The following is a 17063-nucleotide window of genomic DNA, read 5'->3' as shown; positions in this document are numbered from 1 at the left end:
CTCCCTCATACTGATTAGTGTAGGTATGTAATTTTTGTTCTAAAAATAAGTGATTTAAAATAATAATACTAATTTTTTTTCATTCTTAATTGCAATAATTCTCAATGTTTTATTATTATTTTTAATATTTATTTTTAGTTGTAGGTGGACATAATATCTTTATTTAATTTTTATGTGGTGCTGAGGTTTGAACCCAGTGCTTCACATGTGCTAGGTAAGCACTCTACCACTGAGCCGCAACCCCAGCACTCAATTTTTTACTATTTATCCTACAACCGTATTTTGAGGATAGTAGAGATTTTACAAGTAGAAGATAGAACACATCTCAAGGGAAGTCTTAAGTTTTACATACAGATTATTTATTATTTCAAACAGCTACTTTATCTTAGCTGGGTGCAATGGTGCATGCCTATAATCCCAGCAATTGGGAGTCAGAGGCAAGAGGATCACAAGGTTGAGGCCCAGATACTTTAGGGAGGCCCTGTTTAAAACAAAAACAAAAGGTCTGGTTATCTGGATATGTAGTTTAGTGGTAGAGAGTGCCCATGGGTTCAGTTCTCAGTATGGCAAAAAATAAATAAATGAATAAATGATCTTATTTTAGCTTGCATTTAGATTATGGGCAAAAGCAAGATTTTTGAAGCTTGTAAGATTCTTCAAACTTTTATATCGATGAGTTGAATTTGTAAAGTAAAGGTGTTATTTTCCCTAGAATGTGTAGCTTGTATGTTAATTAGTCCAGTATATTGTCTACTAAAGATGAGTAAAATAATGTGAATACAAGGTAGATTTCTTTACTTCCATTCTAAGTAGAACCAGCAGAGGGCCCTGCAGTGTTATGTTTAGTAGCTGAGTCAGTTGCATCAGAAACTGCATGGAATCCTGCAGTGATTCATTTGACAAATATTTTTTTAGTAATGTTAGCAAGTATTCATCAATTACGTGCAAGGACCCAGACAAAAAACAAAGTCACTGCCATTCTTAAGATTCTATTCAAATAATCTATTATTGTGCAAATAATGTAAGCAAATATTCTAGTGACTTATGTTATGCAGAGCCTCGGTTACTAATGCTTGTGAACTGGACTGAGAGAAAACAAATAGTAAGGTGGGCTTTCTGTTATAAAGTACACTCTGTACACTAATATTTTCATGTACTCTTTCACTTCAAGGTTATCAAAATCACACATACCATCTCAATTATATATGCATTATAAAGGAGTGAATAGAACTAAATTTGCATTTCTAAAACCCTTTCTTTTTTTGTACAGTGAAGTTATTTAAGACATAGATACCTTGTCTTACTAATGGAATACTAAGGCATATTTAATTCCTTTAGTGGTTTTTCTTATATTTTTAATTATCCTTAAATGTACTATTTGATACATTCAAAAGAATATGTGTGTCATATATAAGGGTTAAAGCATAATCAAATAACAGTCATATAGTAAATCTACAGCTCAACCTAAGAACTAGAAACTTAAAAATATCTTACAGGTTTCTTTCTGCTGCTTCTTCCCTCTGTCTCCAGAAGTGATGACTAAGTTGTATGTTTTGTTTACCATTATGTATTTCATATTGTCAATTTGATTTGTATCATGTGAAAATATCATTAGTTTTATATCTGTACTGGGATGAACCCAGCGGAATTTCAGTAATTTTCTTTAAAAATCAAACAGATCTTGGTTTTTGTAACTTAAAGAACCATTCTATGCCTTATGATAATGGAGTTTCATAAAAACATAAAGTTAATTTGTTGATTCAATAAAGTTTCATTGGACTCTTTTAGTATATCAGGAAGCAATACTTTTATTGTGCCAAGAAGAATAATGGGTACGAGAATATTCAGGAAAATAAGGTAGACAAAACTCTCTGCTTTCATGGAATTTAGGGTCTAGTGTAGAAATGCAGACAATAAACAAATGATATGTCAGGCAGTGATAAGAATTACAATGAAAATCATTTAGATAAGGTGATAGACTAAAACTGTGGGGTGGTAGAAAAAATTAAGAATTTCTTTATGTGAAAACACCTTGGGGAAACTAAAGGGATTTTCTGAAGAGATAACACTTGAGTACAGTCAGCAAATGAGAGGAACTAATAAAGTGAAGATCTGGGGTGGGAGTATTCCAGGTAGATATAAGAAAGATATAATGGTCCCAAGACTGGCAAGATGACATTTTTGGGTAATACCTAGAAAGCGATTAGAGCAGAAGCCTAGTGAGTGAGAGGAGAGTAGGGGAGAGTCGGATTGGAAAGATAAGCAAGTCTCAGACTCTGTTGACTCTTAAAGCCATGGATTTTATTGTAAGTATGATGAAAACTAATGATATTTTCATATGATACAAATCAAATTGACAATATGAAAAAGATTACTTGGGCTTTCGTGTAGAAAATGAACTCTACTAACAAGAAGCAAATTAGTAAGCTGGTAGGAATCTGCTGTTGTGGGCAGTAAGAAGGTACTGGTGGCTGGGATTAGAGTGGTAATTGTGAGAAGTTGGGAGAAGTAGCAGGATTCCAGATAAATTTTGAAGATAGAGTGAAGATTTCACAGATAACTGAATATGAAGCGTGAGAGAAAGTGAGGGGAGAAGAGTAGTAATGCCACTACCTGAGATGGAGGAGAGGCAAGTTTAGAGGATAAAGAGAATTAAGAATTTTGCTCCAGATAAATTTGAGATGCCTTTTAAATTACAGAGATGATTATAAGACAGGCAGTTGTACATGTGAGTTTTTGTTTAGGGGGAAGACAGCATAGCTGGAGTTATAAACTTAGGAGTCATCAGTCTGCAGTTTTTTTATTGACTTGGTAAAATATTGTTTTATATCTGTACTGGGATGAAAATTGTTTTGTATTTTTACTTTGAAGAAAGGAGCTAAAATATAATTTGGAAAACTTTGGCATAATGGAAAGTATGTTAAAGCAATTTGATTTAAAATATCAGTGATAAAGACTGGGGGATATAGCTCAGTTGGTAGATTGCCTGCCTTGCATGCACAAGGCCCTGGGTTCAATCCCCAGAACCACACAAAAAAGAAAAAAAAAATCAGTGATAATATGAATGTGAAATTCTGATTAAGTTGAAAATTTAAACCTAGAGTGAGGACCAAATCACCACCTTTTTCTTTTTGGTACTGGGGATTGAACCCAGGGGTGCTGTGCCATTGAAAGATATCCCCAATCCTTTTTATTTTTTATTTTGAGACAGAGTCCTGCTAAGTTGCCATTGCTGGCCTCCAACTTGCAATCCTCCTGCTTCAGCCTTTTGAGTCTCTGGGATTACAGGCATGCACCTCTGCACCAGGCCCTAATTAAGATGAAACTAAATATTCTAAAAGCACAGAAACATAAAATGAAAGAATGTGGAGATCCTAGGGCCCTGTGGACTTAAAATTGCCCTATTCCTTCACTGAGTATTTTCTTTGTTCCACTTCTCTTCTTTTTCATCTTTTCTTATTGCTCTCTGGTAATGGTATCTTGGCCAGATGGGTGAGGAGTACCCTCAAAACACTATTTAAATGGATTATTGAGTCAACAGGTTTTTAAAAGACAGAGTTTCAGAACCAAGTGGTCCTGAGTTAGAATTTTGCCTCTATTATTTAATAACTAGTCTTATGTAAGGCAGTCTCTGTACATTAAGTTTCCCCATCTTTAAAATAGGACTCATGCCTACTTTCCATAAAAATTAGAAATTAAAATAGAAAGTCTGTGACTGTGAAATATTATTTGATACTAATAATTTCATTCTTTCTGGTTACTGATTAGATTGAATATATTTTCATATGCTTGTTGACCATTTGTGTTTCTTATGTGAAATAACTTTGCTTTTGCTTATTGTTCTAATTGCAAATATAACTAATAGTACCATGAAAGATACACAGAAAAATTTGGGGATGCCACTTATTATTAGTTGGATATGCATTTTCATTTTTACAATGTCTATAATTTGTATTTTTGACTCTTGCATACCTGTCAATTTCTCTTGGATTGATACAACAGAAAAACAAAATGGTTTTGTGAATTTAGTTAAGCATTAATTTGGTAAAATGAATATAATTGCTAAGACTATTTCAGTCATAATCTTATTCCATGTTATGAACGATATATAAGTCTGTAACTTTAGGGCTGATTATATTTCTCTTCTTTTCTTGAGCTGTTGTAGCAAACAGTGACGAATCTCAACTTCTGACACCAGGAAAGATGAGTCAACGCCAAGGGAAAGAAACTTATCCAACACCAACTAAAGATTTGCATCAGCCATCTCTTAGTCCGGCAAGTCCTCACAGCCAGGGTAAGAAGTTGTGGTTTGGGGTTTTTATTTAGTTGGTTGAGGGAATAAGGGAGATTCACATTTTGGGTCTATTATAATTTTTTCTTTTTAATTATTTGGTTTTATAGAGGTTTTGTTTGAGTCATTTATAATAGTCTTAAAGATTTAAGAAGTTTTAAATGCTTATTATTAATGCACTTAAGTAATAAACCCATTACATGTTAATATGAATAACAGTTTGCTTCCCATTTCTTAAAACACTTCTTTGTTTGGAACATTCAAAATCATCACTACTAGCTATTTTGAAGCTTACAGTTTTTATCAATCATAGTTATTCCTCCTATCCAGTTGACCTCTGTAACCATTCACCATCATCTCCTCATCCCCCAGCCACTGGTAACCACTATTTTACACTCTACTTCTGTGAGGTCAGTCTTTTTAGCTTCCATATACAAGTGAAAAGTGTGGTATTTGTCTTTTTGTGCCTCACTGACTTCATTTAATATAATATCCTCCAGTTCCATTCATTTTGCTGCAAATGACAGGATTTCAGTCTTTTTATGACTGAATAATATTACATTGTGTATGCATAAATCATATTTTCTTTGTCCAATCATAGACATACAGGTTGATTCCATATCATGGCTATTATGAATAGTGCTGTAGTAAACAGAAGTAGAAATATTGCTTCACCTACCAATTTCCTTTCCTTTGGATATATAACAAGTAAGGAAATTTCTGGATCATGAATAACATATTTTTTAAAAAATATTATGGCTCTCTATGGTTTGATAATTATTGTGGATCTCTTTGATGTCTGGCTTAATGAAAGACCTATATATTCCTGTCTGCTTCTGCAGTCAATCTGTAGGAATATGATTATTTGATAAAGGTATAAAAATTTTGGCATCACATATAAATGTAACTTTTATGTGTAATTATAAATGCTTTTCGTTGATAGTACACCAAAACTCGACAAATAGTAGTTTCTTAAATGTTGGTTGCAACATAGTATACTTTCCATATTCTGTAAAATGAAAATCCATTGATCTGTCTTGGATATTGAATGGCTGTTTACTCATGCATGGTTTTGTAACATCATATCCTTTGGAAAACATTTATTCATTGAATTATGCAGATTTTCCCAGTATTGGAAAATTTAAAGATATATCACAAAGAAGTGCTTTATGCATATTTCTCAATAATTTTTACTGCTTCAAGGACATTTGTGAGACACATTCTTTCCATGTGAGTGCATGACCACAAGAATTCAGTGACTACTACTCCATTTAGTTTCTCTGCCTTGATGTGTGCCAAGGTGCCAATAGTTATACCTAACATAGGAACAAAAGGGTAGATAAACTCTCAGGCCTTTATCCATAACTTATTACCTGTTATTACATGTGTATCTCCTAAAATCTTTCCCTATTGTCCCTCTTGAAAATATATGGGTATGCCTTTTGCCACCGTCCTATTTTTTTCATATTTTTAAAATTATAGTTGTATATAATGGTGGGATTTATTATGACACATTTGTACATCCATACAATATAAGTTGGCCAGTATCATTCCCTAGTATTTCCTTTTTCCCTCCCCTTTTCTCTCCCCCTCATTTCTTTGCTCCCTTCTACTGATCTTTCTTCAATTTTCATAAGATCCCCTCTTCTTTCTCTTTTTTTCTGTAGCTTCCACATAGAAAAATATGACCTTTGACCTTCTGAATTTGACTTATTTTGTTTAATATATTCTCAAGTTCTGTTTTCCTGTAAATGACATTTCATTCTTTATGGCTGAGTAAAAACCCCATTGTGTATAAATATCATTTTCTTAATCCATTAATCTATTGACAGAAATGTGAATTGGTTCCATTGGTTCCCATTGGCTATTGTGAACTGGGCTGCTATAAACATGGATGTGGCTATATCACTAGAGTGTAGTATGATGACTTTAATTCTTTAGGATGAATACTGAGGAATGGTATAGTTTAGTCATAGGTTTTTCATTCCTAGTCTTTTCAGGAATCTTCATATTGATTTCCCTCATATTCTCAATTAAATTGACTATGGAGACCTGGTGTAAGATGACACCTGGATGTCATGCAGAATCTTTTTTTTTTTAAATACTTAAAAAAATTTTTTTATATGATGTTGAGGATTGAACTCAGTGCCTCACATGTGCAAGGCAAGTGCTCTACCACTGAGCCACAACCCCCGCCCCATGAAGGATCTTTGAGAAGGAAGAAATTCCCATACTCATGATGAGTAGAAAAATACCAGAAGCTAGCCTACCTCAGGTGCTTGATAAAAGGTTAGTTTACCCTTTTTTTATTGGGGGGCCAGCCTGAATTTTCTGTCAATTAGGGCTGTTCCCTTTGATGTGAAGCTCATATACACTTTTCCTAATTAAAACCTTTCCTGTATGTTCCTACTCTTTGGTCCAATTTCACTTCTACTGTCATTAGATCAAAAGTTCCCATCTCTAGTGTCATAATGAAAAAGTATTATGAAACTAGTTTTTACCTTGCAGACCTCTAAAAGGGTCTTGGAGATTCCCATAGGTTCATGGATCAGACTTTTTTATTCATAGTTGATTGGTTTTGTGTAGATTCTGATATCAGCTAAAGTTTATTTAATCACATGTTCTGAACTCTTCTGTGGTGTGATTGGTAGTTGCAGTGGGAGAATTCCTTTTAAAACTAAGAACTTGAATTTGGTGTTTTAAAGTTAATATGTGCCTTCCTTATCTGTATTTTCACTTTCTGCTCTCAAATATAGAGTGAAATTATTAAATGGAAAGTTCCAGAAATGAATAATTCATAAGTTTAAGTTGCATTTCATTCTGAGTAGTAAGATGAAATCTCATGACATCCTGCTGTGTCCCATCAGGAAGGTGAATCATCCCTTTGTCTAGTATTTCCATGCTGAGTATAGTACCCACCCTATGACAGTTGAGAGAGAAGCAGGGAAAGAAACCACATTCACATAGCTTTTATTACTACATATTGTTATAATGGTGCTATTTATTCTATTGTTGTTATCTCTTATTGTACTTAGTTTATAAATTAAACTTTATTAGATATGTATATACAGGAAAAAACATTTTATGTGTGATGTGAGTATGTATGGTTTTTTGAGGCATCCAGTGGGGCAATCTTAGAATGTATCTACTGTGGTTGGAGGAGGAACTTTTGTACTTGATTATAATGTATTTTTAAAATTAAATTTAGAGTTAACTATCATATTATACTGATGTGTAATTATTCTGATTTAACATTGTAACTTCAGAAATCATATTTTGAGATTAGGCTTGTGTGACTGTTTTTTAAGTGAATATTGACTATTAAGTACAGATCCAGCACCCCTAAATCCACAGAATCTGAAGTCTAAAATGCTTTAAAATTTGAAACTTTTTGAGCACTGTCAGGACACTGTAAGTGGAAAATCCCATTTCTGACCTCATGAATGGGTCACAATCAAAACAAAGGCATAGTAAAAATATTGTTTGAAGTTGTGTATAAAGTATATATGAAACAATTGAATTTTGTATTTGAACTCTGATCCATCCCCAAGATATCTTATCATATGCAAATATTGCAAAATCCAAAAAATCTGAAGTCCAAAACACTCTGAGGTTTCAAGCACTCCAGATAAGGGATACTCAGATGGTAGTTGTTACCTTTATTTCAGTGAAAAATGTTTAATCATGTGTTAGATGGAAACACTTTTGGAAACTATAAAAATGTTATTTAACAAGATGAAAATAAAAATAATCACAATGTTAACATTTATTGTTGAATATAGTTTTGGACAGTTAGCATATCTATTGCCATAATGCTTTTTTGAAGGCATGACAATGGATATGTACATGCTCTGATATAAAAAAGCTTTATTAAGATAAATCCTAAAAGAATGCAACTGACCTGGTTTTTCCTCATTCCCAGAACCAGAATTTTGACTGTAATAGACAGGGTTCATCTGATATATGTATCTGTATCATAGAATGTTGAGAAGAATTCTTTAAACTTGGGACTTAGGGAAGCAACAAAATGGTTAATTAATAATTAAACCTGTCTTCATTTATATCTGTCATGACTATTTCTAAAAATTTATTAACCTATTGTTGTGTTTGTTTCATTTATTTGGGGTGAAGTGGAATATTTAGAGCAAGTTACAGACCTCATGATACTGCCCTCTTAAATAATCTTTTGTAACCAAATAGCCTTTATTACATGTAACAAAATTCACAATAATAATTTCCTAATGCCTAATTTATATTTGTACCTAAATGTTCCTGGGTAAGGTATAATTATTTCCTAATGCCCAGTTCATATTCAGATTTCCCTAGTCGTTTTATCTACTGAAATTCCATATAACATTTTTTGGGTGTCAGAGGTTTGTTCAAAATAGGATATACCTGTTAACTCTTGGTAATGATGAAAATAAACAGCTGGAGGAGATAAACAAGTGAGTAATATTTCAACTTCTTAGAAGAAATTGTTCCAAATACATTGATATTAATAATTACTAACATAAAGCTCCTCATGTCTCTAAATGCTTTTTCATATTAGTTCATGGAATTCTTATAAAAACCTCATGGTATATAAATAATTATTTTCCCTGTTTTACAAATGAGGAAACCAAGCAATTGGTAAGGGTCATTTCCTTGCCCAAGTTTACACACATTAGTATATAACAGAGCTAGAGTTTTTTTTTTCCAATTTTCTTTTTTTAAAAGTTAATTAATTAATTAATTAACTAATATTTTTGTATTACAATTCTTAATACACCTGTCAGAGCTGGAATTTGAACCTAGATATAACTAGAGTTTGTTTCTAAGTTTTAGTCAACTTAGTCTATATTTTTTGAGACTTAATTATTCCAAACTTTGTCTCCTGTGTGTTTTGATATAATCCTATTATGTATAGAATGCTTTTTTTGTGTGTTTAAGAGTTTTAACTCTCCAAATGTAATACAATTCTTCAGCTAAAAGAAGAATAATGAGACAAAATGCTTTTCAAAAATACCATAGAAAAATATTGTCCACTGATTTGTTTTTCCAAATGAGCCATAGGCTATTTACAAATAAGCAGATCTCCTATGATATGTATTAAAATGGCAAGCCTATCGACTGTTTGAAATCTAAATGAAAAAAAAATATATTAAAGCACATTTGATCTGTGAGTTAAAAACAAACAGATCATGGTGTAATGACAGAGTCATTTTACTTTTGTCTCCAAAACGTGTGAATACCAAAATTGTTCAAGAACACTTGGGAATGTAAAAATTGAGGGGGAAAAGTGTCTTCAAAAGGAAACCTTTAGAGATCGGTTTACTGCAAATAAAACATACTAACCACACTCCTGTTGTACATATATAATACTAATACTAACAGGTACTCAAAGAAATGGCAGAACTCAAAACAATAGGTATTAAATAAGTTAAAAGTATTCAGATGCCAAGGATAAAATAAACAGTAATTAAAGAATGAAGTAATCATCTCCACAATACAGATAGGATGAAGTGAATGAACCAAATACACTTCCTCCAATGTTTGCATTAGGGTGTTTTTGTTTGTTTAGCTTGCATACATTAGAATGTTTATTGTAATTCTTCTTTATCATTATAAATATTAATATTTTACCTTCCAAAGAGAAGAATCAGCAAGAGAGAAAACACCAAATGCTTCTTATAATGTGGTGCTAGGTCTGTTTAGGTCAAGGAATGACAGGAACCACCCCAGCTCTGGCTTTGCTGGCCTCATTCCCCTTGACCCCTGTGGGTAGAGTACAACGTGGGAACAATAATCAACTTTGGAAAGCTTTGCTAAAGATAAAGATGATACAGATATTATCACACTTATTTATTTTACAACTGGAACTTAAGATGGCTTTTTTTTTTTTAAAGTTGTCAGTGGATCTTTATTTTTCACTTATTTATATTTGGTGTTAAGGGTCAAACCCGGTGCCTCACACATGTTAGGCAAGTACTCTACCACTGAGCTACAACCACAGCCCTTGAGATGGCTTAAAAAAAAAACCAACTTGTTAAGAAAAAGACAAAAGGTAGACTCTGTGCAAGATTAACAGTCACAATAGAACAGAACAGGAAAAAAAAAGTTTTTTTTTTGTTGTTGTTGTTGTTTTGTTTTGTTATAATAATACTACATAGGAATGTTCATGTTTTCTGCCATAGGACTATAGAGAAGAGGCCTGGAAAGGAGATGTTTAAAAAAAAATTAAAGGTTTTGTTCATGAGGGACATTTCAAGTCAGAATTAAGGAGGTCTGCTACTTAATGTTCAGCAAGATGTGTTCAGAGGCAAAGATTGATCAGATTTTTGTTCAAAAAGCTCAATCTTAAAGGAGTCCTCTGTGAGAAAACCACTTGAAAAATATATCCTTGAATAGACTTCAAAAACAGATCATACAAAAATGTGGGGAGCCATTCTGACACGTGATTGGGTGACTCCCGTTAAGGGCCTGAGGCACTCTGGCTGTGTCGGAGTTATCCCGACCCTTTCCTGATGAGAGAGCCCATCCGTGTGGGGGTGTGCGTAACCACTGACCCTGGAGACCCAATCACTGACCCTGACCTTGGAGTGCAGCCCCCCCTCAACCTTCATTGGATGGAATTCTCCCCTGAATCTCTTGTCCCCCCAAATAAAAGGCTACTCCCCGGCGTGTTCGCTCTCTCTCTCTCTCTCCTGCTAGCCCAGAGTAATCCTCGCTGCCCTGCTGGGCGGCTGGAGGCAGGGAAACGGAGGCGAGCCGTCTTGGACCTAGCATTAAAATAAGGTACTGTCTGTGTGTTTTATTTTGATCTCTTCTAACTAACTGAATGCCAGAACCTCATTAATGAAACCACTGCGCAGGCCGCGTGGTAGACAAAAATATCTTGAAAAGTAAATTAGATAATTAAAAATGTCTTTTCTAACAGAGCTGGACGTCAGGCTCTCCATGCAGAGCCATTATTATTGCTGCTTTTTCTATAACTTAGATTATTTTTCTCCAGCCACATTTCAGCTAACTGCTGCATAGACACATATGTTGATGCCTTGGACCCCAAGTACATTTGTATTGTTTGGGATCTAGACTAGGGTCACAGAAGACAGGGTGGTGGATGTGGACTACTCCTACCTCCTGGCTTCTTCTGAACATCTTCAAATCTGTCTGAATAACCTTGTTTAGAATGCTTTGTTTGGAGATACTGTTTCGTTTCTTTTGGGTAGTACCTTGGAGTGCAATTGCTAGATCATATCGTAAGTGTATATATTTTACTTAATAAGAAATGGCCAAACTGTATTTCAAAGTAGTTATACCATTTTTACATTCATGTTAGCAGCGTGAATAGTCCAGTTGCTCTATATCCTTGATATTTTTAATTTTAGCCCTTCTAATAGATGTGTAGCAGTATCACTTTACAGTTTTATTTACATTTCTCTGAATACTAAGGGTGTTGAGCATGTTTTCATACGTTCATTGGCTACCATTGTATCTTCTTTTGTGAAATAATCTTTGTTTTGCTCATTTAAAAATTGACTTTAGTATTATTGAGTTTTACACCTTTAATATCTTAGCGTCTTTTTTTTTTTTTTTTTTTTTTGGTGGGGGTGCCAGGGATTGAACTCAGGGGCACTTGGCCACTAAGCCACATCCCCATCCCTATTTTGTATTTTATTTAGAGACAAGGTCTCACTGAGTTGCTTAGTGCCTTGCTGTTGCTCAGGCTGGCTTTGAATTCACAATCCTCCTGCCTTAGCTTCCTGAGCCGCTGGGATTATAGGTATGCGCCACTGTGTTTGGCTTAGTGTCATTTTTTGATAGCTGTGTGTATTGCATTTTTTTCTAGTCTTGGTATATTTTTTCACAGTCTTAATGATTTTCTTTTCACAGAGCACATGTTTTTAATTTAGGTGAGGCCCAATTTATTATTTTCTCCTATGATTCAACCTCCTTCTGTCTTTGTCTACTCTAAAGTTATAAAGAATATTTTCTGTAATTTCTTCTAGAAGTCTTATGGTGTCAAGACTGATTTTTAAAAAATATTTATTTTTTAGTTGTAGTTGGACACAATACCTTTGTTTTATTTATTTATTTTTATATGGTGCTATGGATCGAACCCAGGGCCTCCCACATGCTATGTGAGCACTCTTCCACTGAGCCACAACCCCAGCTCTCATAACTGATTTTTTCCTTTTGTTTTTATTCTTACTATCATGGTCATAGATTAGGCCTTTGTCATTTTATACCTACATTACTTGGTATCACAACCTTCTAACTTCTATGAGGACCTTGCCCTCCAGTATACGAGGTTCATCTTTCTTGTAAAAAAAAAAAAAAACTAAACAAAAAATATTTTTAATATTAAGGTGAGATTATGATGAGAGAGAAGTTTTTATAGATATATATGGCCAGAGAATACATGGATCTTCTGAAGGAGATATCTGAGGGAATAACATGAATAAAGAGAAATAGAAAATTATAAACAAAAATAACACTTTTTGTTATTCAAGCTTGCAACTGAAAAACTAGCTAGATGTCTACATTTGTCTCTCCCTTAAGGTAATGGCTTACTGTTGCCTCAGGCAACAGTCTAGCTGTGTCTGAGAATCACTTGGGAGCTTTGCTTAGATACAGACTCTACTCCATCCTTTTAGAATCTCTAGGGTGAGGCTCCCTAATGTATGTTTATACAGTTGTCCAAGTGTATCAGATGTAGTGACATTCGGACAGCAGCAATTGAGATCATAAGTTGCAACTTCAATAATCTGGTAGTTGGGCCTCTTCATATGCCTGGTTTTATTGTACTCTCCCAGTTTCATTACCCCCTCACCCCCATGAATCCAACTGGGTGGTTTCCTTCACTGTTCCTCAGACACTGTGTTTTTATTTATCCTGGTCTTTCACTGTGGAGTCTTCTTCTACTCCTTTCAGATACTGCTTATCCAGACACTGCTCATTCCAATATATACTGTTAGACTCTTTTCTTTCTTTAGATGATCCTATTATCCTAATTTACAAAATTCCCATATCATTGCTTTTGGGATTTCGTGATATACTCCTTTTTATGATTATTATAGTAGGGATACATGATCTCCCCAACAAGTAGATTTGCAAAGGGAGTTAAATGCCTTAAATTACATGCTTACCCAAATCAGTGACTATTTACCATTAATTCAAAAATTTTGTCCATTCTCCTTTTTCTTATTTTCCTGGCTTTATCTCCTTTATGCATATTGACTCATACCAATTTAATGTAGGCCGTCATCACTTAGAAAAAAAAACAATTTAAGTGTTCTTCAGTATAGCAGTATAGTTTCCTCCCATAATTTTTAGATTTTTTTTTTTTTTTTTTTTGGAAGAGCAGGGAGACTCTGACTTTGATTATTTTACAAATTGGGTGTTTCCCAGATTTTTTGTTGTTGTTGTTGTTGTCGTTGTTCAAGGACAAAGTATTGTTTTACTTCATAATAGTTTGAATTTAAGTACTGTCATGGTCTCAGATAGGATGGGATTGTTTTATACTGACTTGTTTGAGCGTAGTATATTTCAGTTGTTTATTAAGAGAGAAAGACAGTCATAGATTAATTAGGCTTGTTTTCTCCCTTTCCTCTTCTACTTTTAAATAAGGATAATGCCAAAGAGGCCTAGAGACTAAGTTATAACTCATCTCATGAATGGATACTCTTCCCTGTGTATCATGTTTGAGATTCTTATCAGGCTTGATAACATACTATAACTTGTAAAACCTTTCATTCGTGGTTGTACAAAGCCATTTTTCTATGCTTTTATTTTTATGAAACCATCTTTCAGTTGTAGTGCTTTATGAGAGAATATATGATGTTGCTTTGCTATAACTTAAGTCCATTTAAGAATTAGAAATGTTTAAATAAATTCTGAAACTTTCAAAACAAAATGTTTTGTCTGCTTCAACAGTTTTATCTTAACTCAGACCATTTTAGTAGTGTTTCTCTTATCCTTTAAAAAGTTCTATTAAGCCTGCAAAATCCCTTCACTTCGGTGCTCTGGCAGTGTTAAAAATGACGAGTCTGTCTGTATCCACAACTTAATAGAAAACTTCAAAGTAAAGGGAGATTGTTTCTGAAGCTGAGTTTACTAACATGAAGATGTTGTATCAGATTCCCCAGGGTGACAGCATTAAGACACTGCTGGTATAATCTCAGATGACTAACCCAGTATGCCTTCATTTAAGTGGTTCACATACAAAAGGAGACCTAGAAGCCACTTTCTTCCATGAATCGAAGCAATTCGTCCTTTCTTGGTAAGACAATTCTGAACATATTTGGGACTGTACACACATAACAAATATGTTTTTTAATCTCTGTATTATATTTCAAGAAAATTGTTTTGCCAAAAGAGGATTTGCATTTTTTCTTACCCAACCCCCACTAACAACAACATCATCATCATCATCATCATCATCATTATTATTATTATTTTACCTTAAATTAAATGCTGTGCTTTTGGTTTGCAGCCATAGCCTATGTTAGCAGTAGAATAGAGGTTTGGATAATTTTCTTCTGAAATTATCAGTCTTTAAAGCATTTGATTTCTGAAGTTATTTCTTGAGACACAGTTGTTTTGAAATTCCTTGTGTTTGGTAGTTGGGTCCTGTAACTATGAAAGCATATTAAATAATGAAAGAATGTAATAGTTTGCAAAAATTAATAAGAATAAAATATTTTTAAAAGCTCTCTTGTAAAATGTTACAGTATGTGTGTTGAACTGTTTCTAGGCTTTTACAGGGGAAACTAAAATATTTTGAAAGCATTTGCTGAAAAGTGTAAAAGCATTTGCACAATAATAAGGGGAGTATGCCTCATTCTTGCCAGGCTTTATGAATTGCTTCTGTAGCATAACAGAAAGATGAACATAAATAACAATACAGTACATTTGTTTTTCCTGAAAAATTTCTACCAGATATTAACTGGACTAGTTTCTTAGCTTGTTTCTGTTGGGATTTAACTTCTTTTGTTTTGAAAGTCTGAGAGATTGAGATCTCTTTCTTACAAGAGTGATAGAGTTTTATCTATAGAGTTGTTTGCCAAAATTTTCCTTTTCTTATTTGAGGAATATAGAGGCAGACTTTCTGTATTTTTAATTAATATATAACAAAGTCAATATCATATAATTTGCCAAGTAACATTTGCATAATTTCTGAGAGAAGATAAACAGTAGCTTCATAGATTTTTGTTCTTACTTCCTTTGGTGGTTGTACATGGAACATATGTAAGTTTAATTTCAGAATGAAACAGTGAAATTTCAGCAAAATTCATCTCTTTTCTGGTGAAGGAAGAATGTTCATGACAGATGAACAAATATCCCTTGTTGTGGAAGACAGGGTTTTCTAGGCATCTCCTTGAACAAGCTGATTTTTTTTTAGCCTGCTTGATACAAGGTTTTGTACCAGAGAGCAAAAACAAACCAATGATATTTTTAGCCCCTGCCGTCATGTGTTAAATTTGTAATTTGGTAGTGTAGGGAAAAGAAGTTGGGAAACTTTATAAGGAAACCTGAAAATCTACAAGTGAATCTTCAGTTCCAGTAAATGGCTGAGTCGATATTCAGAGAAAAGCTTCATAGTAAGAACATCAATATACTGGATGAAAAATGTTTTAAAACTTTATCTTACTGGCAGGTCAGATGTGACTTAAAACTAAAGGAGTTAGTAGAAGGAGTGGAATTTTTTGAGAAACTGTGTCCCTAGAGATAGTGAGTTCTAGAGCCAGCTGTTGTCCTGACTGGTGTTTGCTAATTCTCAAAGGTCTGATAGCTTGGGTTTTAACAAGAGAAAGGAGTAAAAGACTAGTCCATTCATGATAGAAATATGAGTTGAAGAGGCTTGTCTCATGAAATTGGAAGTCCTAAAGGACAGCATTCTTAATTAATTAGAAAATATGCCACTGAGGATGGCTGTGAAGTACTTGCCTATCTTGGCCTTGATTCTGGGCAGAGAATGAGGGGAGAGGGAAATCTTCTTTGAGAAATCTTATTTTTTTAGTTATAGGTGGACACAATATTTTTATTATGTGGTGCTGGGGATTGGACCCATTGCCTCATATAAGCACTCTACCTCTGAGCCATAACCCCAGGCCCTCCTTGAGAAATATAAGCATAAGCTCACATCAATTTGGACTTAGGGACAGAATTCAAACTATATTGTAGTATATAAACAACCCCAAGTTTAGTTAAAGATGATCTTGCGTTTAGTCTGAACAGATAATTAGAAGAATCAACACAAATCCTTTTTTAGAAGAGAATATTTTAAATCCGGGCCTCAAAAGAATTCAGTATGAGCTCCCAATTAAAATCAGTTAACAATTAAAACAAGAAGATACCATCTCTATTAGAATGACTAAGAGTCAGAACACTGACAACACTCAGTGCTGAAAAGTATGTGGAAAAGTTAATAACAAACATGAGGTAACAAGCCCCCATCAGAGATTCCCACACCAACTCCTGCTCTCCAGATGTATGAAGTTTGCATAAACTATAATTGTCAGTTATAGAATGTGACTTGATGAGAGACAATATGAAAAGGGACAGTTCCAGGACCCTTTCAGAATTTATGAAAGACAACAAACCGCTGATTAAGGCAGCCCCACAATTCCCAAGTAGGGAATTAATTTTTAGATTTAATTAATTTTTAGAATTAATTTTTAGATTTAAAATTAATAGTCTCGGTGCTTGTATTTGATAGGAAGAATAAAAAGTGATGAATTAAGTACTTAACATAGAATAATAGAATAACAAAGTAGATGGAAGGAAATAA

At 33.8% G+C, this 17063-nt stretch overlaps 1 protein-coding gene across 13 annotated transcripts in view; it reads left to right on the top strand.

Annotated features, from left to right (window-relative positions):
- OSBPL8 (oxysterol binding protein like 8) overlaps positions 1-17063 on the top strand; it is a 176213-nt gene that overhangs the window by 83751 nt on the left and 75399 nt on the right. For 12 of the 13 annotated variants that reach the window (XM_081309168.1, XM_081309175.1, XM_081309164.1 and 9 more), the window contains one exon: positions 4157-4294. In XM_081309168.1, coding sequence (XP_081165294.1) covers positions 4157-4294 — 138 coding nt within the window. Of the gene's footprint in view, positions 1-4156; positions 4295-14479; positions 14553-17063 lie in introns of those variants that run through there. The other variant, XM_081309167.1, reaches the window with a different exon arrangement.

The sequence above is a fragment of the Spermophilus citellus genome, assembly GCF_964194105.1.
Source record: "Spermophilus citellus genome assembly, chromosome: 10".
Taxonomy (NCBI): Eukaryota; Metazoa; Chordata; class Mammalia; order Rodentia; family Sciuridae; genus Spermophilus; species Spermophilus citellus.
This window is presented reverse-complemented; position numbering and strand designations above follow the sequence as displayed.